Source organism: Anomalospiza imberbis, chromosome 22 (genome assembly GCF_031753505.1).
Source record: "Anomalospiza imberbis isolate Cuckoo-Finch-1a 21T00152 chromosome 22, ASM3175350v1, whole genome shotgun sequence".
Lineage (NCBI taxonomy): Eukaryota > Metazoa > Chordata > Aves > Passeriformes > Viduidae > Anomalospiza > Anomalospiza imberbis.
Window position 1 is genome coordinate 6,246,472 of NC_089702.1, and position 27,063 is coordinate 6,273,534.

General features: G+C 43.5%; 1 protein-coding gene across 3 annotated transcripts in view; it reads right to left on the bottom strand.

Annotated features, from left to right (window-relative positions):
• SCN8A (sodium voltage-gated channel alpha subunit 8) overlaps positions 1 to 27,063 on the bottom strand; it is a 67,370-nt gene that overhangs the window by 34,312 nt on the left and 5,995 nt on the right. Inside the window, exons 2-10 of one of the 3 annotated variants that reach the window (XM_068212379.1) lie at positions 23,134 to 23,463; positions 13,998 to 14,117; positions 10,508 to 10,596; positions 8,822 to 8,950; positions 5,942 to 6,033; positions 2,161 to 2,382; positions 1,748 to 1,811; positions 1,058 to 1,199; positions 198 to 404 (exon numbers count right to left, since the gene is read on the bottom strand). In XM_068212379.1, coding sequence (XP_068068480.1) covers positions 198 to 404; positions 1,058 to 1,199; positions 1,748 to 1,811; positions 2,161 to 2,382; positions 5,942 to 6,033; positions 8,822 to 8,950; positions 10,508 to 10,596; positions 13,998 to 14,117; positions 23,134 to 23,409 — 1,341 coding nt within the window. In that variant the 5' untranslated portion in view covers positions 23,410 to 23,463. Of the gene's footprint in view, positions 1 to 197; positions 405 to 1,057; positions 1,200 to 1,747; positions 1,812 to 2,160; positions 2,383 to 5,941; positions 6,034 to 6,171; positions 6,264 to 8,821; positions 8,951 to 10,507; positions 10,597 to 13,997; positions 14,118 to 23,133; positions 23,464 to 27,063 lie in introns of those variants that run through there. The other 2 variants (XM_068212377.1, XM_068212378.1) reach the window with 2 other exon arrangements.

Here is a 27,063-nt window from a genome sequence, read left to right on the forward strand (position 1 = left end):
AGTTTGGCTTAATGCACCTGAGTGAAAGACTTTTTGGGGCAGGACTGAGAGGTTTATTCTCTCCTTGGACGAAACTTGCAGCCAGAATTTGTTAGAATTTTTATAGTCTGCTTGTGCGGGTAGTAAAATCAGCTTCTCTGGCAACCTGGGCCAGGGCCTCACCACCCTTACAGAGAGGAATTGTTTTTTTTTCTCACCTGTGCTTCTTCCTGCTGCTTTTTCAATTGTTCCAACATGGCCTTGAATTCTGCCTCCTTCTGCTCTGCCTCCTCCAGGGTTGCCTGGTTCTGCTCCTCGTAGGCCATGGCCACCACAGCCAAAATCAGATTCACCAGGTAGAAGGATCCCACAAAGATCACCAGCACAAAGAAGATCATGTAGGTTTTTCCTGCCGCTCGTAAAGTCTGGAAGTGGAAAAGAATGGCACAGGGATTAGAAAAGGGAAAGGGGAGCAACCTCAGGCTTCCCTGACAGGAGATGCAAGAGCTGATCCCAGGTTTCTTGACCTGAATGTTTCTAAGGAAATCCTGAATATTCCAGAGCTCAGCATTTTCCCTGCAGAGAGCTGAGACACTGCACGCTCCTTAGCCATGAACACAAAAGGTGACATCCACCTTCCTCCCTTAAGGGAGCATCCAAACTGAAAAGAATTCAGAGGCACAGTGTGAAACCCAATGCTCAGGCTCCCTTAAAACAAACCAAATCAAGAAAAAGCTGCTTCAGCAAGGTCCCCAAAGCACCCTCAGATGAGGAGAAAACCCTCTGCCCTCCAAAGAGCCTGAGCACCCTCTGTGAGCAGAGCTGAACGCCCACAGCCTCCTGCAGCCAGTGCTAAGGCTCCTCCCAAATTAATTCACAGCTCAGCTGGACCCACCATCCCTTCTGGACTTTAAAGTCCAACACCTGCTGACAGGTAATGTCCCCTTCCTCCCCTTAAAAAACCTCACTGTGAAGGTTTACTTGCACTCTTTTGGAGAGAAGGAATAAAACAAAGCTTCTCACATTTCCCTTTCCTGTTTTACCCCCAAATTCTCCCCAAAGCGAAGTGTTTACTTACTAATTGATACAAGTTTTCCCAAAAGTCCTGAGTCATAAGGCGAAATAAAGCCAGGAAAGCCCAGCTGAAGGTGTCAAAGCTCGTGTAGCCGTAGTTGGGGTTCCGTCCTGCCTTCATGCACGTGTATCCCTCTGGGCATTGGCTGGGGAGGGACAACAGCCAGTTCAGGGCTCTCCCTGCCACCACTCTCCCCACAAACAGCAGCTCTTTCCATGTCATTTAAGAACAGCAGGCAAGGAGACAGGATTTCAGGAGAGCCCTGCTCTCCCTGTCCTGTGGAAATGAGGCGCTGCAAGGCGCAGCTTTTCCCCAAGCCTGAGCCCGAGGCAGGAGCTTGGGCCACAAAGGTCTTCAGAGCTGGAGGTCGGGGTGGAAAACCAACAGCACGTGGCAAGTTCCCGTTTCTGAGCCTCCATCCACCCTTCTCTGATTGGATTCAGAGAGAAATAATGCCACTGGCAACCACTGGTGGCCAGAGCTGCCTCCTGACAGGGAAAATGTCCCTTACACTGCATCAGCAATGGACTCGTAATTAGGTTAAGAAATCTGAAACCTGGCGAAATAACACCAGAACCAACAGAGGAAGTGACAGGGAATATTCCAAAGGTTTTGCCAGCTTCAGGTAACATCAGGGATAACTGATATTGCTCATGAAGCTCAAACTGATTGTTCATGAAGCTCAACACTCACCCTGCATCTGAGCTGTTACCACAGAGCAAAGGGTCGGGGGCGCCAGGAATGATGTAAAAATTTGCTGAAGATGAAAAAGAAGAGGTTACATTCACACACATACGGAGTTAGAGGATTTAATAGACTGTAACACTATTAAAACCTTCACTTAAAAGCCCCCCACAAAAGCACTGCTGAGGAATCCATCAGTAAAAATATGTTTTGGACAAATTATTTAGCTAAAAGTGCACATCCAAACCCTTCTAAAGGATGAACTCAATTAGGAACATCTCAACAAGGTCAGATCCAAAAAAAACCTTCTGCCCATGGGGTTTTCAGTGTGAAAACCAGCATGAGCCATGATGGAACCTCCTGGGCAGCTGCATCAAGCCAAGTCAGGAGGTTTTAGGGAGCTTCAGTGTAGAAATACCTACACATATTGTTGGTGTATTCCTCCCAGTCAAAGCCCTTGGAGCCATTATCCAGGAAGGTCTCGTTCACATTAATTGGCCAAATCACACACTTGTTCCTTAAATTGCCCATGAACAGCTGGAGCCCAATGAGGGCAAAGACACTGAGACAGAAAACTGTCAGGATCATCACATCCGACAGCTTCTTCACAGACTGGATCAGGGCACCCACGATGGTCTTCAAGCCTGCGGAGAAGGAAACAAGACTAGAAATCACTCGGGTAGAAGGAAAACACACTGAAAATCCAGATGAATACACTACCTTAGAGTGACTCTACAGTGGGAAAGGTTGTGGCTATGAATGGTGGAGGCTCCTGGGAACAACCCCGTGGATTTCCAGCCAGTACAACACTGGGATGGAGGCAAGGAATGGTCAGAACAAACCAAAATCCCAACGTTTGTCCCTGAGCCTCGCAGCAGGACTGCAGAACGTGGGGAATCCTCCCCCACGCACAAGGTTTGTCCAACGAGGATCAAACTGGGATTTGCTGCCACGAAAATCCTCGTGGACACGTTGTTCGAGCCGAGCTCGCTGGCACAACAACTCACAGAGATCAAATGCCTGTAACTCCCCACATCTTGGGTTTCTCCTGCTCAACTGAACTGTCTCAGCACTTCCCTTCCCTTGCAGGAGCAGAATCTTCCCTTTCAGAGGTGGCTTTGGTGACAGCCAGGGCAGGGCTTCACCCACAGCATCGGTGCTTTGGCATTGCTGAGGCCACTGGGATCATTAACAGGCTCGGGACCAAAGGTGAGAGATTCCAAAAGGAATCCTGCTGGTTTCCCACACCAGTCTGCTCTGTGAGAGGCACAACTCGTGAGTGGGGAGAACTCAGAATTAATTTTTAGGCAACAGGTCTGAACTAGCTAGAATTTTGGATGCAGAAACAACACCGAATTAGGCTCCTTTGGTCAGCCTTTCTGGTGTGAAGTAGGATTATTCTGTGCTTTATAAATGAGCAGTGAAGGGAGGAAGGAGAAAAAAAAATAATAATTCACTGCTGGATTTGGGGTCAGTCAGATCCAAGGTTCCAGCTGAGACCACATGAACATTTTGCAATAAATCCTGCACCAGAAACCTTACTCCCTCCCAACCTCCTCCTCCTCCTCCAAATCCCTTGTAGACCAACAGAGGTTAGACCCATCCCAGGAACACAAAGATCCCAAAACAAACACTTGCAGACGCATTCCTTATAAAGGAATTCTATTTTGAAGTGTCATTTACTCCCATCATCCAAACTCTCCATGGATTTTCCGGCGCAGCAGAGCAGGATTTTGCTGTTGTGGCAGACACATCACCCCCAGCACCTCTTGCCATGCTCATCCCAGGGCTCTGCTCTGCACATGCACCCCTGGGCTCCTGCTTTGGATGCTGCTGTCTCTCAGGTGTGCCAGGAGAGGCTTGGAACCAGGAGAAGACTGGCAGCAGGAGAGATCCCAGTCCAAGGACTGGGAACACTTCAACAAACACAACTCCAGCAACTTCCAGCTGCAGCCACCACCCCCGTGCTCCGTGGGTCCAGGTTTCCCTGGATCCTGTGGAATGCAGGTGTGTCCCCAGGTGGTAATTAAAATAGAAGAACTCAAGCGCCAACATAGAGAATTTCTTGAGACCACCATGGTTTCATACAGGTTTTCCACCAAAAAAGACCAAAGGGATATTGAGGTGGTTCAGCTCATGGGTGTCACAGTTTGCTGCTGTCACAGAGATCCATGGAGAGCACAGAATTTTGTCCATGGCATGCCAAATTCTGGTGGTATTTCCCATTTTTATCTTGTCTCAAACACACCTTAATTCCAGTTATTGACAGAAGGTGCAGATGGCACTCGAAACACTAAAATGAGCTTCTCACAGCTCAGCACAGAGTTAAGATTCCCATTCCATGTGCTGAAGCAGAAGGGGAGCCCCTTTGTATTTTAATATTGAGTGTATTCTAAAAATCACCTTTTCCTCGCAGAATGAGAGTGGTAAAGCCCATAAAGAGCACTTTGTGCTTTCATATTAAATATCCCAAAAGGCCAATTATTCAAATGCTTTACACTCCTCCTGCTGTCACAAAACGGAGGGGGCCAAGATTTGTGCTGCAGAAACTCACCTGGACAATCCTCCCCCAAAAACAGATAGAAAACCTCAAAGTTTTGCCATTTCAGGCATGGTCAGTGTCCCCAACACCCAAACAGGAACCCCTTGGCTGTGTGTGGCAAATCACCCCTTTTATTCAACCAAAATATGCAGCAAATTGTCCCTCTAATAAAAATGACATTAAGAATGTGCTGAACTTAGCAGGGCTCAGCCCCAAGCCCTGCCGTTTGAAATAAAACTCTGTAACTTTTGAGTTTTATGGAGAGAATAATCCAAAACTGAGCTGTTCTGCTCCCTTCCAGGGGAACACAAGGCATGCTGTCACACAGCCAGCAACCAGCTCCTTCAAGCTGCATCATCTCCACGCTGCTACAATTAAGAAAGCAAAACACAGGCAAAACTGGTTTTAACATCGATGCTTCTCCTCTGAGCAAGCCAGCGCTCTCTGGAGCAGGCTGAGAGAAAGACAACCACCCCTCAGCAGCAATTCCCAAAGGTCTTTCGCTCTTAAATATCACCAGACATGAAGGAAGGCTCAGGAGGAACATCCAGAGTGTTCTCACTGGGTGCAAGGAAAGCAGGTGCCACGTAGGAGCATCACCACCACCACCACCACCACCACCATCATCATCATCATCATGCACAACAGGCAGGTACAGCTGATGGGGTTGGCAGTCTGGGATGGGACAAAAGGGATGTGCCCTCCAGCTCCACAGGCTGGTCCCTGGCAGCCTGAGAAAGAACCAGCACTGCAGGATCAGGGAACAAACCACAAGGGAACCGAGACCAAAACTCATCATTAAATGAGAAGTTATTTCAGGTGCCTACCTTGAAACAGGCTGAGCACCTGGAAACCAGAAAGCTGGAGATGTCTGAGTGCCTGTAAGACCTGAGCCTTGAGCTTGAGCTCAGAATTAGGGGCACTTTTTGAGAAACCACGTGCATGAAGCTTTTCTGTACAAGAATTCAGGATCAGGAAGTGTTCCAGGCCAGGCTGGACAGAGCTGGGATTAAACTGGTCTAGTGGAAGGTGTTCCTGGTGGGAGGTGGAGGCAGGAGGTGGAACAAGATGAGCTTTAAGGTCCCTCCCAGCCCAAACCAGACTGGAATTCTGTCATTCTCAGTCCATGGTGTCTCCATGGTGTCCCAAAGGAAGGGCACTGCTCACCCCATGACACCCAGCTGAGTTACAAGTCCAGAAGCAGATTTGGGAAGGGTGGTCCTGACAAGTCCAGCTCTGGGGTGGCACAGGAAATGGGCTAAATGGTTTTAATCTTGGTTGGGTTTTGTTCTGTTGCTTTCTAAAATTATTCCTAAAGCAACTCCAAAACCACTGACAATAACAGGTCGAGTCCCTGAGCCAGAAACTGTTCAGCCTGAGGAGGAGCCTGATCCTTTTCATCTGGAATTAAACTTTGAAGCCTGGCTTTAGTCTCAGAGATCAGTATGAAATGTGCATACAAAGGGACAGAAAATATGGAGTAACAGCCATAATTTGATGGCCCAGGAGCCTTGATTCCAAACTGCTTTGTTACACAGACTGCAAATCCCATCCAAAAAAATCCCAGTGCCATTTCTGAGGAATGAGCAGTGCAGGAGGGGAGGGGAAATACAGAGAGGAGACACACACAAGCCCAGCCTTTAATGCTGAATGGTTCTCACCTGGAATTACAGAGATAGTTTTCAAAGCTCGGAGAACTCTGAAAGTTCTCAATGCTGAGACATTCCCAAGGTCCACAAACTCTGTGACATATCTGCAATGAGGGAGGTCACACACAAAAAACACCATGACAATAACACACACCAAAATAAAACAACAACTACAGACAAAGCAATACATCACTCACAGGGGCCTGTACCCGACAGCTAAACACCAACCGGGGCCGCCTTACCTGGAATTACAGAAATAGTTTTCAAAGCTCTCAGAACCCTGAAAGTGCGCAGAGCTGAAACATTGCCTAGGTTTACAAACTCTGTTATATACCTGCAGAATTAAACCAGAGTTAATGGCACCGTTGGGGTCACCTTCCTTCGCATAAATTGTCTGCTTGTAGGAAACAGCTTGAGATTTAAAACACTTCAGAGCTGGCATTGAAGAGAGAGAGAGACAAAGGTGCAGGGGTAAAATGAGCTTTAAGTCTCTCTGCTCCTCAACCAGCCTGCCCAGGTACATGGCTGGATATCCATCCTCAGCTGGAATCATGGAGTGTCCTGAGCTGGAAGGGACCCACAGGGATCATCCAGTCCGAGCCCTGGCCCTGCACAGACATCCCAAAACTCCCACCGTGTGCCTGAGCACTGTCCAAGCTCTCCTGGAGCTCTGGCAGCCTCGGGGCCGTGCCCGTTCCCTGGGGAGCCTGGGCAGTGCCCAGCACCCTCTGGGAGAAGAATCTTTTCCCGATATCCCTCCCCTGAGAGAGCTGCAGTGGTTCCCTCGTGTCCTGTCCCTGGTCACAGGGAGCAGAGATCGGAGCTGCCCCTCGGGATGAGGCTGCAGCCCCCCATGAGTCTCCCCTCAGTCTCCTCTCCCCTCTTCTCTTCCCCAGAGCCCTGAGCCACTCCTCCAGACCCTGCCCCATCCCCTCGTCCCCTCTCCAACAGCTTCAGATGTTTTCCATATGGTGGTGCCCCAAACTCCACACCACTCCTAGAGAGAATTTGAAACTTTGAATCTCTGCAGAAGAAGGCAGTTGTAAAAATGCCAAATCATTGAGGAGATTTGGTGACACCACCCTGAGCTGTTGCTCTGATTTTTAAAAGTGTTAAGTTTTCTTTTACAGTTCCTTTAGAAGTTTTAAAGTTCTCATAAAACTTTTTTAGCCTTCTGACGATGTCTACACATTTCTACTGGGGTTCTCACACACTGTTCGTGTAAATAATGATTGTTTTGCATTCTTCTTCGTGGGAGGAGAGAACTGATGGACTGCTGGTTTGACCAGTGCGGTTGGAAAGAACTTTAAAAAAAACTATTTAAAAAAAAAAAACTTAACACTTTTAAAAATCAAAACCACACTGAGCAAGCTGGGCTAGTGGGAAATGTCCCTGCCCGTGGCAGGGGTGGGACTGGATGAGCTTTAAGGTCCCTCCCAATCCAAACCAATCCATGACTCCATGACTGTACCTCAGATCAGGGGTTTCAGGTATATTCGCTTCACTTCATGCTTTTTAAGAAAACATAATCATCTTCCGCTTTGATTAACATCCTTCCATTTAATTAGCATCCTTCATTTTAATTAGCATCCTCCATTTTTAATCCTTTATGCTTCAATGTCTGTTTGTGAGCCACAGGAAGGTTTGATTCTCTTTTTCCAAGCAGAAAAACCCAAGGTACACAGGGGAGAAGAGGCTTAGTAACAGGGTTGTATTTTACTCCAGCTCAGAGAATATTTCCTCTGTGCTGCCTGGGGAGAAACTTGGTATGCAAAAGCAAAGAAATGCTCAACATTCAGGATTTTTCCTGCTGCAGAAAGGCCTCAAGGGCTTCAAAAAACTCAGGTGCTGGGAGCTGCTGGTTACTGGCTTTTCATCGACAGTGTCCAATTCTTTGTATATAATTTAAATAAACAAAAAAATGTAGAAAAAGAGCAAAAATTCAAGTGTTGGGAGCTGCTGGCTATTGGCTTTTCATTGACAGTGTCCAATTCTTTGTATATCATTTAAATAAACAAAAAAATGTAGAAAAAGAGCAAAAATTCAAGTGTTGGGAGCTGCTGGTTATTGGCTTTTCATTGACAGTGTCCAATTCTTTGTATATCATTTAAATAAACAAAAAAATGTAGAAAAAGAGCAAAAATTCAAGTGTTGGGAGCTGCTGGTTATTGGCTTTTCATGGAAAAATATTTCTTCCACCAGCAACTCGGAGTACCAGTGACAAAGACCTGGTGTCCATCAGCAGGACTAAGTCTGAGCCAGGATCAGCTCAGGGCAAAAAAAAAAAAAAAAAAAGGAAAATATGGAAAAAACCAGGAGTTTTTCCAATGGAAAATATGGGAAAAAACAGGATAATAAAAACCAGGAATTTCCTGACGTGACTCAGACATGCCCATGATCCTCAGTATCAGCCCGATCCAGCAGAGGAGAAAATAAAAGAGGAAGGAAAATCAAAGGTCTCCTTTCTGACACTGCGGCTTCATGGGAAATGGGTCAATAATGGCTTATTAACAGGTTATTAACGGGTCATTAATCCCAGTCCAACCTCCAGGCACAGCCCAAGGAAGGAGCAGCAGAGACTGGAATTTAAAGATATTTGGTTCCTATGCTGATCTGTCCCTCTGGTGCAAGAGCCACCTAAAATTTGGACTCATCAAGGCAATTTTCCAATTTTCAGAAAATCCTGTTGTTTATTTTTTTTGCAGTAGCAACTCCACTAACTCCTGTTAGCAGCTCCGAGCTGAAATCCCAGCAGGACGAAGCTTTCCCTGGGAAAACCAAGGGGGTCCATCGAGGTTTTCCTCGACCTCCTTTTTCCGGACAAATCCACCCCCTCCTGCTCAGGCCACGTCCCCTCCCAGGCACAGAAATCCCTGGAAAAACACAACTCACGCCATCATGATGACGCTGAAATCCAGCCAGTTCCAGGGGTCCCGCAGGAAGGTGAAGCCATCTATGCAGAAACCTCTGGCAATGATTTTCACGAGAGATTCAAACGTATAAATCCCGGTGAAGGTGTACCTGCCACGGAGAAATGTCCTTTTAGTGGTGGAAAACAGGTGAATGATAAGTGTATCTGCTTGGACTGCAATCGCGTTATTATAATTATTATAATTCTTATAATCATTATAATTATGTTAAGTATTATAATAATTATAATAATATGATATAATATGATATAAAATAATTCTATCTTCTATTAATGTCAATATAATAATATAATAACATAGTAATATAATAACATAATAGCATAATAATATAATAATATAATAACATAATAATATAATAAAAATATATAATAATATAATATTATAATAATAAAATAATATAATAATAAAATATATAATAATATAATAATAATATAATAATAATATAATAATATAATAATAAAATATATAATAATATAATAATATAATATAATAATATAATATAATAATATAATAATAACATAATAACATAGTAATATAATAACATAACAATATAATAATATAATAATAAAATATATAATGATGTATTATTATATCATGATATGTTATTATATTATTAAATTAATATATTATTACATTGTTGAATTATTGTATTATTATATATTACTATATTATATCATATGAATATATAATTCTGTATTAGTATTATATCACATTGTATTCTAATGATATTATTATATTATTATATCTTATATAATGATATAATAATGTATTACTATATTGTATCATAACATATAAAAATATATAATTCTCTATTAGTATTATATCATATTATATTCTAATTTTGTTATTATGTTATTATAATTGTAATTGTATTATTATTATTATTATTATATTTGGTTTAAATAAAAGGCTCTAAAATATTTTTAAAAAACCAAAAAGTCACAAAAAAAAAACCAAACAAAAACCAAACAGAAATATAAAATCAGACCAAAAACAAACCCGAAAAGCAAAAGAGAATAATACAGAAAAAGACAAAAACAAACCCAAGAAATAAAATGTTTTAAAGAACTCCAAAAACCCCAGAAAACAACCGCGAAATAACCCAAAAAAACCCCAAAAAAACCCAAAAAACAAAAAAAAACCCCCAAAAAACCCCCAAAAAAACCCAAAAAAACCCCCCAAAAAAACCCCCAAAAAAACCCCAAAAAACCCCAAAAAAACCCAAAAAAACCCCCAAAAAAACCCCAAAAAAACCCCAAAAAAACCCAAAAAAAACCCCCAAAAAACCCAAAAAAACCCCCAAAAAAAAACCCCAAAAAAACCCCAAAATAACCCAAAAAAACCCCCAAAAAAACCCCCAAAAAAACCCAAAAAAACCCCCAAAAAAACCCCAAAAAAACCAAAAAAACCCCAAAAAACCCAAAAAAACCCAAAAAAACCCCAAAAAAACCCAAAAAAACCCCCAAAAAAACCCCAAAAAAAAAGCCCAAAAAAAGCCCAAAAAAAGCCAAAAAAACCCAAAAAAACCCCAAAAAAACCCAAAAAACCCCAAAAAAAACCCCAAAAAAACCCCAAAAAAACCCCAAAAACCCAAAAAACCCCAAAAACCCCAAAAAACCCCCAAACATGTAAAAAGCCCCAGACTCACTCGACGTTCTTGGACCACTCGGGCGGGTTGCTGAACGTCATGAACACGCAGTTGGTCAGAATGGTGCACATGATGATCATGCTGAACACTGTGCGCCCAGTCAAGGACAAAGCGCGGCGGCTCCTGCTCCACACAGCGCGCGCCTGCCGCGGCTCGCGGCGCTTCACGGCACTTCATGGCACCGGACTTGATTTCACCTTACTTCACGCAATTTGATTTTATTCTCTTTTATTTTACTTTATTTTATTTTATTTTACTTTATTTTTTACTTTATTTTACTTTATTTTATCTTATTTTTTACTTTATTTTATTTTATTTTACTTTATTTTATTTTATTTTACTTTATTTTTACTTTATTTTATTTTATTTAACTTTATTTTTTACTTTATTGTCTTTTATTTTACTTTATTTTTTACTTTATTTGACTTTATTTTCTTTTATTTTACTTTATTTTACTTCATTTTATTTTACTTTACTCAATTTTATTTTATTTTACTTTATTTTACTTTATTTTTTACTTTATTTTACTTTATTTTATTTTATTTTACTTTATTTCACTTTATTTTTTACTTTATTTTACTTTATTTTATTTTATTTTACTTTATTTCACTTAATTGGATTTGATTTTACTTTATTTTATTTCATATTACTTTATTTTACTTTATTTTTTACTTTATTTTACTTTATTTTATATTATTCTACTTTATTTTATTTTATTTTACTTTATTTCACTTAATTGGATTTGATTTTACTTTATTTTATTTCATATTACTTTATTTTACTTCATTTTATTTTACTTTATTTTATTTTTTTACTTTATTTTTTACTTTATTTTACTTTATTTTATTTTATTTTACTTTATTTTTTACTTTATTTTATTTTACTTTATTTTATATTATTTTACTTTATTTTATTTTATTTTACTTTGTTTTACTTTATTTTACTTTATTTTATTTTATATTACTTTACTCAATTTTATTTTATTTTATTTTATTTTACTTTATTTTTTACTTTATTTTATTTTACTTTATTTTACTTTATTTTACTTTATTTCATTTTACTTTATTTTATTTTACTTTATTTCATTTTACTTTATTTTATTATTACATATACTATTTGTATCCTACATAACATATATCCTATCTGCTATATACACTGTATTATATACAATATTAATATTATATATATATATTAATGTATTGTATATACTATTTATAGCCTACATCACATGCATACAGTATGCTATACACACTGCATTATATACAATATTAATATATTATATATATCAATTTACTGTATTATATATACTATTTATAGCCTACATCACATATATCCTATCTGCTATATACATTTTATTATATACAATATTAATATATTTTATATATATTAATATATTGTATTATATATACTTTTTATAGCCTACATAACATATTTACTATATGCTGTATGAACTGCATTATATACAATATTTATATTATATATATATCAATTTATTGTATTATATATACTATTTACATCCTACATAACATATCTATTATATGCTACATACACTGTATTATAGACAATATTTATATTATGTATATATAGTAATCTATTGAATTATGTACATTATTTATATGCTACAAACATATATGCTATACACACTGCATTATATACAATATTAATATATTATATATATAAATTTATTGTATGATATATACTATTTATAGCCTACATCACATATATCCTATCTGCTATATACATTTTATTATATAAATTATTAATATATTATATATATATTAATATATTGTATTATATATACTTTTTATAGCCTACATAATATATACAATATGCTGTATGAACTGCATTATATACAATATTTATATACTAGATATTTGAATATACTGCATTATATACAATATGAATATATTATATATATTCATATATTGTATTATAGATACTATTTGTATCCTACATAACATATACACTATATTATATACAATATTTATATACTATATATTTGAATATACTGAATTATATTTACTATTTATAGCCTACATAACATATATACTATATGCTATACACACTGTATTATATACAATATTTACATACTATCTCTTTTAATATACTGTATTATAATACTATTTCTAGTATATATACTATATATATAACTAAACTATATATATAGTTATATATATACTACATATGTAACTATAAATATATATTATATATATATAACTACAGATAAATATATAGTTATATTTAACTATATAACTATCATTCTATATAGCTATAACTATATAACTACATATAAATATCTACTATATAACATAAATGACCACATAAATGGCATTTTCTGGCAGCATTTGGTGAATTTTCTGGTTTATTTAAATTTCATATACTCTATATATATATATATAGTATATATGACTACATAAATGGCATTTTATGCCCCCATTTTTGAATTTTTTGGTTGATTTAAATTTCATATACTTTATATATATATATGGTATATATGACTACGTAATTGGCATTTTGTGTCCCCGTTTTTGAATTTTTTTGGTTGATTTAAATGTAATTTACTTTTGAAATTCATTTTATATAAATCAATGCTCTATTTTCTGGTATGTCTCAGCAATTCAGTTCAGAGCCCTAAATGAAAAGTGTCCCCCAGTCCGTCTATTCAGCAACTCCTGAACTGGGAGCAGAGTGGGGAAATCCAGATTATTTCACTCCCAAAACCATTTCAGGGCAGACGAGGTGGGCTGTGGCTTTTCTGCAGGTAATAATTCTATTTATTTCTATGTAATATTTTACCTAGAATAATACGAAAATAGAGTACATATTACATCTGCGACATGTATTTTACACAGAATAATCCAAGCAGCTCGGTCAATAAATCCATTATTTTTCTGCCAATAACACCATCAGATGGTGCTTGCAAAGCTCTGCAGTTCTGGAGGAGCTCTGCCGTTAAGGAGGATGCTTTAGAGGTGCCAAAAGAGCAAGAAATTCCTCAGGGTCTAATTACAGACGAGGTGGGCTGTGGCTTTTCTCCAGGTAATAATTCTATTTATTTCTATGTAATATCTTACCTAGAATAATATGTAACTAGAATATATATTACATATATGTCACCTAGAATAATATGCATTTATTTCTTTATATTTTAATTCAGCTGAACCATTTCAGTAGCTCTTAAAGCCTAACTCTCCTTCACCTTCAGTCACATCTGCTCCAAAACCCATCCGCGCGTGTGAACGGGGAAAATAAAGAATTCCCCTTCACTGGGTGTGGCTAAAGAACTGCTTTTTCCTCCAGTAAAAATCTGGATTTTTTTTGCATATTCTGAGGCCACACCTCCAGGTGCAGGACTGGCATTTGTGTTTGTGAACCGGGCAACAGAGAGCATGCCGAGGGATTTTCCAACAAACGGAAAAGATCAGCAAAAAGACAACAGCTAAGAGAACTTCAACAAATCCACCGAGGAAATCCAGGCATAAAAAGGATATGAATGTATCAAAATTTTAATAGCTATTCTTCGAAAGAGATTAAAAGGACTTAAAATGTACAAGGCAGGTGTGGCACTAAATCGGAAGAGTGTTTTCCCTCTGTTTAGTACTACAAAGGTCTGCAGAGAAAAAAAGAAAGAGAAAGAGAGAGTTAATGCAGGAAAATCACAGCGGGAATTGCACAAAGTAGACAGAATTTCAGGGTAAAAAAAAGCATTTTTTGTTGTTTTAGGTTTTTTTTAATATTTCCTTTATGAAGCTTATGAATGAGAGAGTTAATGCAGGAAAATCACAGCGGGAATTGCACAAAGTAGACAGAATTTCAGGTTAAAAAAAAAGCATTTTTTGGTGGTTTTTTTTTAGTATTTCCTTTATGAAGCTCCCATTAGGGTACAACACAGCAGTGCATCACGGGCATCACCCACCAGGACACCAGGGGCAATTCTGCTCCAAAAATCCATTTCATTCCAGGTCTCAGGGCAGGAGCCAAAGCTCCCAGCCAAGCCCCTGTCTCCTCTCCCACACCCCGTTCTTCCTTTCTAAGGATGAGAATTGGGGTCCCCAGAGCCTCGGGAGCAGATCTGGCACAGCCTCCTTCCCTGCTGGAACCTGAAATGCAAAGAACTCTCAGAATTTAACAAATTAGCTCTTAGAATTTAAAATTAAACACGGGATTTGATCTCAGACCTCGGAAAAGGCCTTTAAACTCAAGTGTTAGGGTGAGAATGTGGATTTAAAGTATAGACACATTAAGCTAAGTAAAGTTCAAAGTTTTAGAGTTTAGGATGTAGAAAAAATTAAAGTAGTTACAGAGCAAAGAAGGAGTTTAGTACATATATTATTATACATATCATAAACAAACCTATATTATTATTATTATTATTGTAACAAACCTATATTATTATTATTATTATTGTAACAAACCTGTATTATTATTATATATTGGCTAAGAAAGTTTACACTCTAGTATGGGTCTATAAGATGAAATATTTAAGGATTGGGTCAAGAACATAAATATCTTTGTCAGCAGTGTTTCACTGGTTAATAACTCTTTAAAAGGACTTGTAACTAAGGGTCTTGTGACTTTCTGAATTATGCTGTAACAGTGTGAGCCGGACTCACCCTTCGTACTTACACAGAAAATAAGAAAACAAACTGCACCACTGAAAGCAACTCCGAGGTCTCGTCTCAAACCGATTCAAAACTCCCCACAGGTGAAATAACCAAATAACCCAAATAACCAAATAACACATCCCAAATAACCACAACAAATCCTGCTGCCGCAAATCCCTGAACCGAGGCTGGCAGGCAAACAGGACCAAAACGAGGCGGCAGCGTCCCCCAGCCCAGCAGACACAGGTCACCCGCCGTGCCCAGCACAGCCTGGGTCTCACTGCCTTTCCCTACAGAGCTGGTTAAGATGTGAGGTTCATTTCCTCATGAAGAACCTGTGGGATGAATTCCAGGTCCATTTCTTCCTTAAGAACCTGTGGGATGATCCATGTGAGCGTGGGGCAGAATTCTGCTGGTCCATCTCCCTGCAGAGAGCAGCACCAGGAGCATCAGGGGCAAACCATCAGCAGCATCCCAGCCAGGGAAACAAGCAATTTGTGTGCACAAAGCCCTTTCCCTGGCAGCATTTATCCCATTTTTAGCCTCTCCAGGATGGCCCCAAAGCACAGCTGGACTCACTCCTGTCTCCAACCCCCGGCTGGCACAGCCCCGAGCTCAGAGCCCAACCCCAGGGAATCCACCAGGGCTCTCTGCCAGCACAGGCTCCCCCAGGAGACTCACTCTTAGGAAATTTGTCATTTTCCTCGTCAATGAAACAACATATCTGAGCTCGTTTGGTTAAATTAGACCACTGAGCACTAAATTATTTGCAAAGGAAATCAAAATCAGATTGTGGTTCAGCACCAAGAGAGGAAGGTTTGTTAGCAGAACCACTAATGCATCCTCCACCAAAAGCACTTTAAAGACAGCCCTGGACAGATCTTAAATTGCAGCATCAAGAATTAATGACCAGATCACCTTGGCATGGACAAACCTCCTAAAAGGCCCAAAGTTTTGCAAAATTGCCATTACAGAGCGCTCAGGGGACACCCAATTCTAGGAATCAGCTCTCCCCCCTTCCCTGACACCACAAACTTTCCAGGACTCGCACCCCCTTCCTTTTAAAATCTCTTTAAAAAGGATCTCCCCACTCTCCCACACCTTTTGAGCAATGAACCCTGCAGCAGGACCGTGCTGGACATTACGTGGGACAAGGGGAGCTGGAAGAAGACAGGAACTTCCCAAACCCCACTCGGCAGCTCTGAGAGGTGCCTCAGTTCCACTGTGTCTCCATTTCCCATGGGAAAAATCCCCAGGCAGGAGCCTGTGGCTCGTTCAGCCAAAATCAGCAAGCCAGGAGTAAAACCATCCTTCCCCTGGAGACACAGGGACGTGTGTGTGGCTTCAGGGAGGGGGAACAACCCAAAACTCAGCTGGGCTGGGTGGATGGGAACAGCCCCACGCGAGGCTGGGAGCCCTTGGTCCCGGCACACGGCAGGGATCCCGTGCAACAGCCACTTTCACAAGGCCTGACTCGGGAATTTGGCACGGCCTGCTGTAAAAAACACAGAATCCCCCAATCCCTGAGGGTGAAAAAGGCCTCCAAGGCCATCGAGTGCAACTTGTGAGCAATCACCCAGCCCAGAGTGCCGAGTGTCCAGTCATTCCTTGGACATCTCCAGGGATGGGGACTCCAAACCTCCCTGGGCAGCCCCTTCCAATGCCTGACTGGTGCCCTGATTTTTAAAAGTGTTAAGTTTCCTTTTACAGTTCTTTTGAAAGTTTTAAAGCTCTCATAAAACTTCTTCAGCCCTCTGATAATGGTTACATATTTCTACTGGGGTTCTCACGCACTGTTCATGTAAATAATGATTGTTTTGCATTCTTCTTTGTGGGAGGAGAGAACTGATGGACCGGTGTGGTTGGAGAGGTGGTAATTCCATCCTCCAATCCACGGTCACCTTTGGAATTCTATAAATACCAGATGTTTGAATAAAACTGGCTCTTTTTCCCTTTTGAACTTACCAAGCTTCTGTGTACCCATTTCGTGTCCAATAGTGACAACCGAGTTTGAACAACAACCATGGAGGTGTGGAATGGTCTGGATTGGAAATGTCCCTCAGACGATCCCATTCCACCCCCTGAACAACAGCCATGGAGGTGTGGAATGGTCTGGATTGGAAATGTCCCTCAGACCATCCCATTCCACCCCCTGAACAACAGCCATGGAGGTGTGCAATGGTCTGGGTTGGAAATGTCCTTCAGACGATCCCATTCCACCCCCTGAACAACAGCCATGGAGGTGTGGAATGGTCCGGATTGGAAATGTCCTTCAGACCATCCCATTCCACCCCCTGAACAACAGCCATGGAGGTGTGGAATGGTCTGGATTGGAAATGTCCCTCAGACCATCCCATCCCATTCCACCCCCTGAACAACAGCCATGGAGGTGTGGAGTGGTCTGGATTGGAAATGTCCCTCAGACCATCCCATTCCACCCCCTGAACAACAGCCATGGAGGTGTGGAATGGTTTGGATTGGAAATGTCCCTCAGACCATCCCATTCCACTTCCTGAAAAACAGCCATGGAGGTGTGGAGTGGTCTGGATTGGAAATGTCCCTCAGACCATTCCAATCCACCCCCTGAACAACAGCCATGGAGGTGTGGAATGGTTTGGGTTGGAAATGTCCTCCAGACGATCCCATTCCACCCCCTGAACAACAGCCATGGAGGTGTGGAATGGTCTGGATTGGAAATGTCCCTCAGACCATCCCATTCCACCTCCTGAACAACAGCCATGGAGGTGTGGAATGGTTTGGGTTGGAAATGTCCTCCAGACGATCCCATTCCACCCCCTACCCCGTCCAACCTGGCTTTGGATACTCCAGGGCCAGGAGAGACAAGGAATATAGCGACACCTGACCACCCTTTCCATCAAGAAATCTAAGTTTTCATCCCTCTGCCCACCAAACATGAACTCCATGTTCTTCCTGCTTAATCCCTCACCTGTTCTGGGACTGTACTTAAGGCAGTTCCTTGTTTTCTCCCTGTGCCCTGCCCAACTTTCCCCTTTTAGACCACAAAACTTGCTGAATTGTTCCTGCCTGTAAAGCCCATCATCCCTGGGCCTTTCAGCACAACCCTCACAGCAGTGAGGTGCCAGAATTCCAGTCTGCTCATGGATTACGACAGTTCTGAGATCCACCATTCCCCTGGGTACCCCCTAAAATCCTGAGTAAATCTCCACTTGGTCTCGTCAATAGAAAGAAAAGCCCAAAAGCCAAGAAGTGTTTGGCAATTTAAATCCTCTCTTAGTTTTCTGTTCTGCTGCTGACATATTAAAACTCCATGTCAAAATGGCTGCAAGCTCTTAAAACATTTTCTGGATCTGGGCCAAGAACATCCTTAAGAGCTTTTAAGAAGTGCTGAAGCAAAGCTCAAAACTCAGAGGAAGGTGGTACCTGGAAAAAGGTATTTTGCAGTCAGTTTAAGAAGATGGTTTTGTCTGGTAGGACTTCCCAAAGCCTCCATTTGTTGTTAGAGCTGTGAAAAAACTCCATCCTCTTTAAATTCCATCAAGTTCATCAGGACCCACCAGAAACCTTGGAAATAGGTTTCATAAAGAGAAGCTTTCATAAAAATCAATCTGCAAAATGATGACTGTGCTTGGGAGAGCAACAGAACCAACTGGGGGATGGCAAGAATCATCCAGCTCCAGCAAGATTTAAAACATTGCTGCTTCCTGCAGGTTTGCCACTGAGCAGTTCTGTAATGGCTGAGGAGTGAGGGGGAGTGGGCAGGAGATTTCAGAAGCAAACAGCTTTAGGAACAGCCTCAGAACATATGGGAGCACATTCCTGCAGCAGTGACACGACGTGGAGCAGGGGAGAGCGGTGGCTTCCTGGTGGCGCCCTGAGCGAGCCGCCGGGGCTGCTGGAAAAGGAATTTACTGCGAAGTCGGGCACCCTGTGGGCTGAAGAATTACAGACACAACCAGTCCTGAGAGCAGCCCTGGGGAGAAGGTTTGAGGTGCCCCAGGAACCCCCCAAGCCTGGGCTGAGTCCCCAGCAGGGGAGGGGGGTCTGTCCCTCTGCCCTGCTCAGGTGAGACCCCACCTGCAGAGCTGCCCCAGCCCCGGGAGGATGCGGAGCTGCTGGAGAGAATTCCTGATTTTTAAGTTTTCTGCGCAAGGAAATCCACTCTGCCTCCTGGCCAGAAATAATTCTCCACCCTTTCCCCCACCACGAGTGGGCTGCAGTTATTCAGGAGATGGGAGCAGAGATTCCACACTTGGCATTCCCTGATCCCAGCTCTGCATGCCTGGATCCACAGCACCAACAGCCACGCTCAGCCAGCAGCTCCACCACGCTCTGCCTTCCCTCCAACACCTGGAGGGGACTGCAGAACACGACTGCCAGGGAATCCAATCTCCTTTCTTCACTCTTTCCCTTCCACACTCACTTTTCCTGCTCCTTTGAAGCCAACTGGAGAGGCAGAGTGGAAGAAAAAACAACATTAAGCACTCAAGACCTGGAAAAGGCAATGAGACGCTGGAAATAAGAATAAAAAGCTGATTTTTGGGATGGTTCTGACCCTTTCCTCTGTTTTGGTGACTTCATTGAAATGCAAACCCAGGAATGGTGTCGTGACCTTGCAGAGTCACCACCTCTCCCTGCAGACACCACGGGCCAAGGCTCCTGAGGCACATTCCAGGGCCAGACGTGCCTCCTGCAGCTGGTCCCTCACATCCCTGTGATTTTCCTGGGCCAAGGTGACATTCTGGACCCACAGGGCCCGTTTCCAAAGCTGGCATGTGACTTGACAAAGCTGCAAGTCACTCCCTTGGCACGAAGGCTCTGGAGAGATCCTCAGGTGCTTCTCTGGCAGCCATAGGTGACCTCAGATGTCCCAGCCCAGCCTCAAATGTCACGTGCGTGTGGACATTGTTCCTTTTTTCCACTGAAATCCATCCACCTAAACTTATCCACAGCCTCAACTCACAGAATATCCAGGGACCTGCTGCTGCCTCATAACTGGAGCCTTTGCAGAAGCAGGAGCACCTTCACCGCATTCTGCAGCAGGGATGGAATTCGAGGGAACTGGAAATTCCAGGGAATTGAGGAGAACGGCCCCAGCCTGGCAAATATCAAGTCCAGAGGGAAAGAACAGGGTGAGGAGCTGTTTAGTAGGAATGGGCTGGGCCACAAATGGATCAGAAGGAAAGAGAGGTGCAGAAGATGGAAAAACATTCAAAATGGAAATCCTGGTAAGGGTGTAGGAACGAAAGAGGAAGATGGTCCTGATGTCTTTAAGAAACACTGAAGGATTTAAGGCTCTGCTCCCATGGCTGGGGCTGCTCACACAGGGGGTTTCCCTGAATTTTGTTTGCACATGTGAACGAGGAAGTTCATGTACCTGCCTTTTGGATATATTAATTGGAATGGTTTGGGTTTCCATAATTAAAATGGGCAACTATTGCCCCTGTCTGCTCTTCAGGCCAGGAACTGGAAGGCCATTACAAGTTGTAAAACAAAGAACCATGAAAAAATTATTTCTGGTCCTTATACAGAGACAAACAGGAGCTAAAGCAGCTCCTAAACCTGCTACCTGTGAGCAAAGGGATTCCAGACTCTCCTCAGAGTCATGACTTACCCCTCACTTCAAGACACTCAGGGGCTAGAACGTGTCCAGAGCTGGGAACAAGCTGAACTTGATCCTGGAGGTCTTTTCCAGCTTCTGGGATTCTGTGACTCCCATATTGCAAAATGAAACTGAGCAGAGGAAAGAGCAGCACATTGGACAAAACCATTGCTGGGCTACAAACCCAGGACTTGTGCCTCCCTGTGCCACGGTTCTGTTTCCAGGTCACACTGTTTCTCCTTTAGATATCAGTTTACAGGTGCTGGGAGGTTCAGCTGCTCTGTTAAAATGCAGTTTCAGTTTCCTTAGACAAACCAAGATCACCGTGTCCTCCTGCAGGGGAAAGGAACCGGCTGATTCGTCCCTGTGCACGCCGCAAAAGCAAAGACCTGTGATGCAAAGCCTGCTGGAGTGGTGGGGGGGGGGAAAAAAATCTTGGAAAACTTCCCATGATTCAAGCAGATTCGCAATTCCTGATGATTCAGAGAAGGGCCTTTTTTATTGGCCTTAAAAATAATTCTTTGTGGAAAGTCACTGACTATTGGAAGCAGCAAGGAGCACTAAGGCAAGGCCATGCTGGGATGGACACAACAGGAAGGGAGCAGAGGATTCAGGAGAGAGCCAGACCCTGCTCGAGGTCAGCAGGGCTGGGGAGGGTTTGCTCCCATCTCCAGAACCTTCCCTGCATCTCAGCCCGCCAAGGATTCCACACGGCGCTCCCAGAGATGTGACAGATGCCTTCAGAGAGGGGAATGCAGCTCGTTTCTTGCTCTAAAAATGAAAGGTTTATTAATAGCTGTGTGTTGGGAGGCAAACGTGGAGATGGATGCAGCAGGAGGGATAACGGGGTTCCCTGTGCCTCCTTGTTTGGGGTGGAATGCTGAGAACCACGGAGCTCTGCCCACTGCCCCTTCAGCACTGCCGCCTACTTCAGCCAAAAAAACCATCAATTCTCCCACTGACACCACCCCTTCAACTCACAGACACAGAGAGGCTTCACAAATCTGCCAGTGGGATCACAGACACTTCCTAACACCTCTGTGGTGGGTAAAAGGGGTCAAGAGACCTTGGAGTTCTCCTGTGAGGGTGGGCACAGGGTGCCCAGAGCAGCTGTGGGTGCCCCTGGGTCCCTGGAAGTGTCCAAGGCCAGGCTGGACAGGGCTTGGGGCACCCTGGGACAGTGGAAAGTGTCCCTGTCCCTGGCACTGGATGAGCTTTAAGGTCCCTCCCAACCCAAATCCGGTAATTCCGTCACCTGCTCTCACCAGAACCAGATTGGTTTAGTAAAGAGAAAATATCTGTTTAATAAATAAAAAAGTATTCCTGAGGATAACTAAGCTGCCTCGTTCCCACAGCAGCTCCTGGTAGTGCATCTCCTGAAGGAGCACATCAGCTGGGCACCACGGTGCCACACCCAGATCCCCAAATTTCACAGCCCTGCTCTGATCAGAACCTGCCCTCAGCACTCTGGACACAAGAATTAATGGACACAACCAACCATTAAATGAATCGGTGTGAACACAGTCAAGAAGGGTCAGTTACACTCATCACTCCCCAAATTCAGCTGATTTCATGTGAATGATGCCCTGCCAGTCTCAGAGTCACTTCTGAGCGTGGCACAAACGTCTGTCCCAACAAAAACTCATCAAACACTGGTCACCCACGACACGGATTTCACATGCAGCCAGTTCTGAGCTCTCAACAGCCACATCACAGCTCCTGTCACCCACACAGCTCAATCTGCAGCTCCCCCAGAGGCACAGCTGAGCCTCAGTGGAGATGGTGACTGTTTCAGCTGGCTCAGATAGACTTGCATCAAAGAAAGCAATGAAATTAAACACTGAAGAACCTCAGCTTCAGCCTTCTAAGAAAATCAGTGACCGTGCTCCTCATTCCATCACCAGTGGATCCCTCCCCTTCATCCCCAGCAGTTTGCCAACCATCCCCTCACGACATCATTTCTTCAAACACCTCAGCACCCATAAATGCTCCCTGCCACATCACCTTAGTCCCAGACAAATAAAAATCAAGATGAAAGCCAGTTAATTAGTCTCCTTTTTTGCCACAATTCTGTGTCCCAGTGCTTCATAACCATCAATTCAGACTGAATTCCATGTAAGTGATGAAATACACACTGAAACCCCTACTGTTACCCCTCAATTAAATTCTTCTTGTTGCCCTGATGGTTAAAACTGGCACATTAGCACAACTTGAACCATTTTTAGTTTCCAGAGCTTGTTAACTCCATCCTTAAAGACTGAGGTGATAGAGGCGATCGCATCACCTCTGTTAAACCTCACAGAAAAATACGCAAGAAAGCAAAGCAACCAGACCATCCAATACTCCCTTTATCTTCTGTTTAAACCATACCCAAACCTTCCCAAGGGAAAAAAAAAAAAAAAAAAAAAGGCGCTTTAGCAACTCCTTCCTTGCAGACTCACTTTCTGGGTCATATAATAAGGGTCAAAGTCCTCCAGTGGCACAGCAACCAGCCCTTTAGGGATGTCCCCGTAGATGAAAGGCAAATTCTTGCCCGCCTCAAGGTCACTGTTTGGTTTTGGTTTGCTGTCTTCATCGTCATCCCGGTGGCTGCTGTCCTGCTTGGAGCGCTGCTTCTTCTTCAGCTCCGCGATGTGTTTCTCGATGTTGGCCAGGGACTCCGGAGTGAAGGGTTTAAAACTCTCGGGGCCTGGTGGTGCGAGCAGCCGCGCTGCCATCTTTTCATCCTGCAGCAGCTTCTTTCGAGGTGTTGCAGCCCGGGCAGGTCAGCTCTGCTGGGGAGAAAACACAGGCACGAGGTCAGAACAGCACGGGCAGAGCCACGGGGAGCCGAGCTCTTCACATCCCCATGAGGTGATGCCTTGAGAGGCTCCTGGAACTGAGCAAGACAGGGTTAAAGAATAAAGGAGGGATTTATGAAAAGGATAGCTTCAAAGGATGCACCCTCAGCAGTACAAGAGCCCGGCCGTGGCTCCACCCAAGATGGACAATGGTCACGGGTTTTTCACACAATTATACATTTTTATTTATACTTTTTGGGCCCTGAGGCTGTAGGTGATGCCTTGAGAGGCTCCTGGAACAGAGCTACACAGAGTTAAAGAATTAAGTATTTCTTTATTAAAAGGATCTCCTCAATGGATGCACCTTGGGCAGTACAAGAGCCCGGCCGTGGCTCCACCCAAGATGGACTTTGAGTCATGAGTTTTTCACACAATTATAAGTTTGGTCCATTTACATATCAGGGGTTAATTGTTCAATTCCAGCTCCAGGTCATGCAGTCCCATCCTCCCAATTTGCTCTCCTCAATTTGCTGTTGTTGACACTTTTTGGGCCTGAGGCTGCAGCAGTGTCCTTGGTTCTGGGCTGGAAAAGGATTTTGTCTGAGGAGAACTTGCTAAAACACTTTATATGAAGTTCAGAGCTCTGTACCAGTGCAGTACAGAACCTGGAAAATATGAAAGCTAAAACTGAAGGCATTAGAGTGAGGAGCAGAGCTGCTGGTTTCACTCCCAAAACGAGCTCCAGGCATGTGCCAAGGCTGGGCACAGCTGACCCCACCTGTCACTGCCCAAGGTGCCACTTCAACGAGTTCTACAAGCAAGAAGCAGCTTGAAGGATCTCCCCCAGCCCCACAGGTGGCCACCCCAACTTGGGCCCTCCTGAACACAAACCACTCTAGAAAAAACATTCTGAAAAGCAACTTTGTCCTCAAAGCCACTATTTTCCTGCAAAAACAGCTCGACCAGTCACTGCTCTCAGCAAAACCGACTTTTAGACAAAATTCCAAGCCAGCTCAAGTTGGAGCAGGTGTTGGGCCTGGTGCAGGGGACCAGCACATTCCTCACCGTGCTAACAAGGTGTTTAGCAAAGCACTCCCTGGTACACACAGGAGGAACTTGGGGCTGGGTTTAAAACAGCACCAGCACCAACATGAGCTGAGTGTGCTGAGCACTCCCAAAAAATGCTCCTTGGTGCCCTATCAGGTGTTCCTGCAGCTATGAGAAGCTCCCTAATGACTTCACCAAGTCCAGGGAGAATTCTGAGTGCTCTTTTGGCAGGGCCAAGCCCTCACCAGGCTTACCTGCCTCACCTCCTCCAGAGCACATCACAGCTCTGCGACAGGAAGTCAAATCTCACCTTTTCATTTTACAGATACAGAATTATAGAAAGAAACTCCTCCCTGTGAGGGTGCTGAGGCACAGGGTGCCCAGAGAAGCTGTGGGTGCCCCTGGGTCCCTGGAAGTGTCCAAGGCCAGGCTGGACAGGGCTTGGAGCAACCTGGGCTAGTGGGAGGTGTCCCTGTCCCTGGCAGGGGTGGCACTGGATGAGCTTTAAGGTGTCTCCCAACCCAACCCGTTCCACAATCCTATCAGTTATGAGGGTTTCTATTTATCTGAGGCCATAAAAACGAAACCATTTAAAAATACTTCCATCAAGCACAAGAGTAATTCCTGAAAGTTCCATTTTCTCTGATTATTTGGGTCAGACACAGGGTCTTGTTGGCATCAGATACACCACAAACGACAGAGGCAAAGGGAGGGCTGCAGGGCACAGGTGAGGACAAGCTCCCAGAGCCTCCAGCCTGCCCTGGCAGGGTCTGCCCCATCCCTCCACGGAGCCCCTTGCTCTCCTCCACCCACTGCCAGGAGAAGCAGAGCTGTGAGGAAGTTGGTTCCCCCGAATGCAGCCGCCCACCAGCACGGCTCTGCAGCTCTGCTCCAGAACCAGCAATACCAGGAATACCTTTGCATTTCTGAGCTGCTGCTACCTCGTCAGGCTGTTCTCACTCCAGAAGAGGCCAAGGGAGGAGAGGGATGACAGAAACCCTGCACTGATGCAACAGCACTGCAGTGCTGCAGGCTGGAAGAGAACCCAGCCCCGACACGGTGCTCGGGGAGGGACCCAAACACCAAATCCAAGAGGAAAGGCACAAAAACCGTGAGGGTATGGCACAGAACGAATCCCAAAGCTGCCTGGGATAAGGTCCCTCCAGCAAGGAAAAAGATAACCAGTAAGGTCAGATCTTTTCAGGCAACACAAACACAGCATCCAAATAAATATTAAAGATCTGGAGAAAAGAATGACTTTCAGATTCCTTGGAAATGATGACTTGGGGTTGAATTGTAAAAATTCAGCTAATTCAGCACGAGGTCAAGCACCCCCAGCCTGCCCAGGCCATGAGGACTGTGCTGAATTCACGTGGGAGGAGTTCAGGGAAGCTGAAACAGAGAACCACAACTCTCTGGAGTGCAGTGGGCTTCAGGAATAAATAAAACTCAATAAAAAACTGAGTCTTTGGTAAGAATACCTGGAGATGCCAGCCCTCAACAGAGCACTTCCAGAGCTGGAACACGCAGTGCAAATCATTCTGAGGGATCTCAGGTTATCCCTTGCTGTGACACCTTTCACACCCCCAGTCCACACATCGGCCTGAAGCTGCACCACACACGTAGGGCTCAAATGCTGTTTCCAGCTCAGGTTTTATTTGGAGATCCAAAAAAACCTGGAGTACAGATCTCCCTCCTTATGTAATCCCAGAGCACAGCAAGGCCAGGATTCTCTTCCTATAAACCTGACTGGGTGTTTCTAGAGTAATAATAGTAAAGGCTCAAAAAAGATGGCAAGAAGGGGAGAGAAGAGCCAGTATCTTGGTCACATTATCTCTGAGACATCACCAAATGGCCTGCTGATATTAAGGAAAATTAATTTATTCTATTCTTGCAGCATTTGCATGCATTTAATTACCAAATTTCCCACATACTGTGAAACTATAGAGCAGCATTGGGGATGTGGTCTAATTGAATGGCACAGATAAATATGTAAGGCCTGAATTTAGAAACCAAAGTAGCTCAGGGACACAGCATAAAAAAGGGAAAAAAAAAAGAAGGCATGAAGGAATGTGTGCAAAATTACACAACCCACAACTGGAGGCACCGACTCAGCTGATTGCCCATTTAAAGGAAAAAACAGAACCAAACCCAACAAACCAACACCACTCCCCAAATCTGGTTCACAGCTGCACATGGCAGCAGCTCCTCCACCTTTTGGCATTTTGGAATTACTTACAGGGCTGTTTCTTGTGTACTGTCAACACACTGCAGTGAGCTGAGGGTCTCTCTCCTGGGGATGTTTTTGCCTGTGCTGACTTCATTTGTTTTCCCAATAAATTATCCCACGTTAAGGTAGTGGACAAAGTAAGAGGTGTGGCTCCTCTTCATCAAGGAGGAACTTCCACAGCTGCTCTGCCTGGCAAAGCTTCTGGAAGCTAAAATCCTTGTAAATGTTATTTCCCAACCAGGAATGGTCCTGCTGGGATTGATATGGATACATCCTAGGATTTATTTCAGCCCTTCCCACATCAGGTCTTTCAA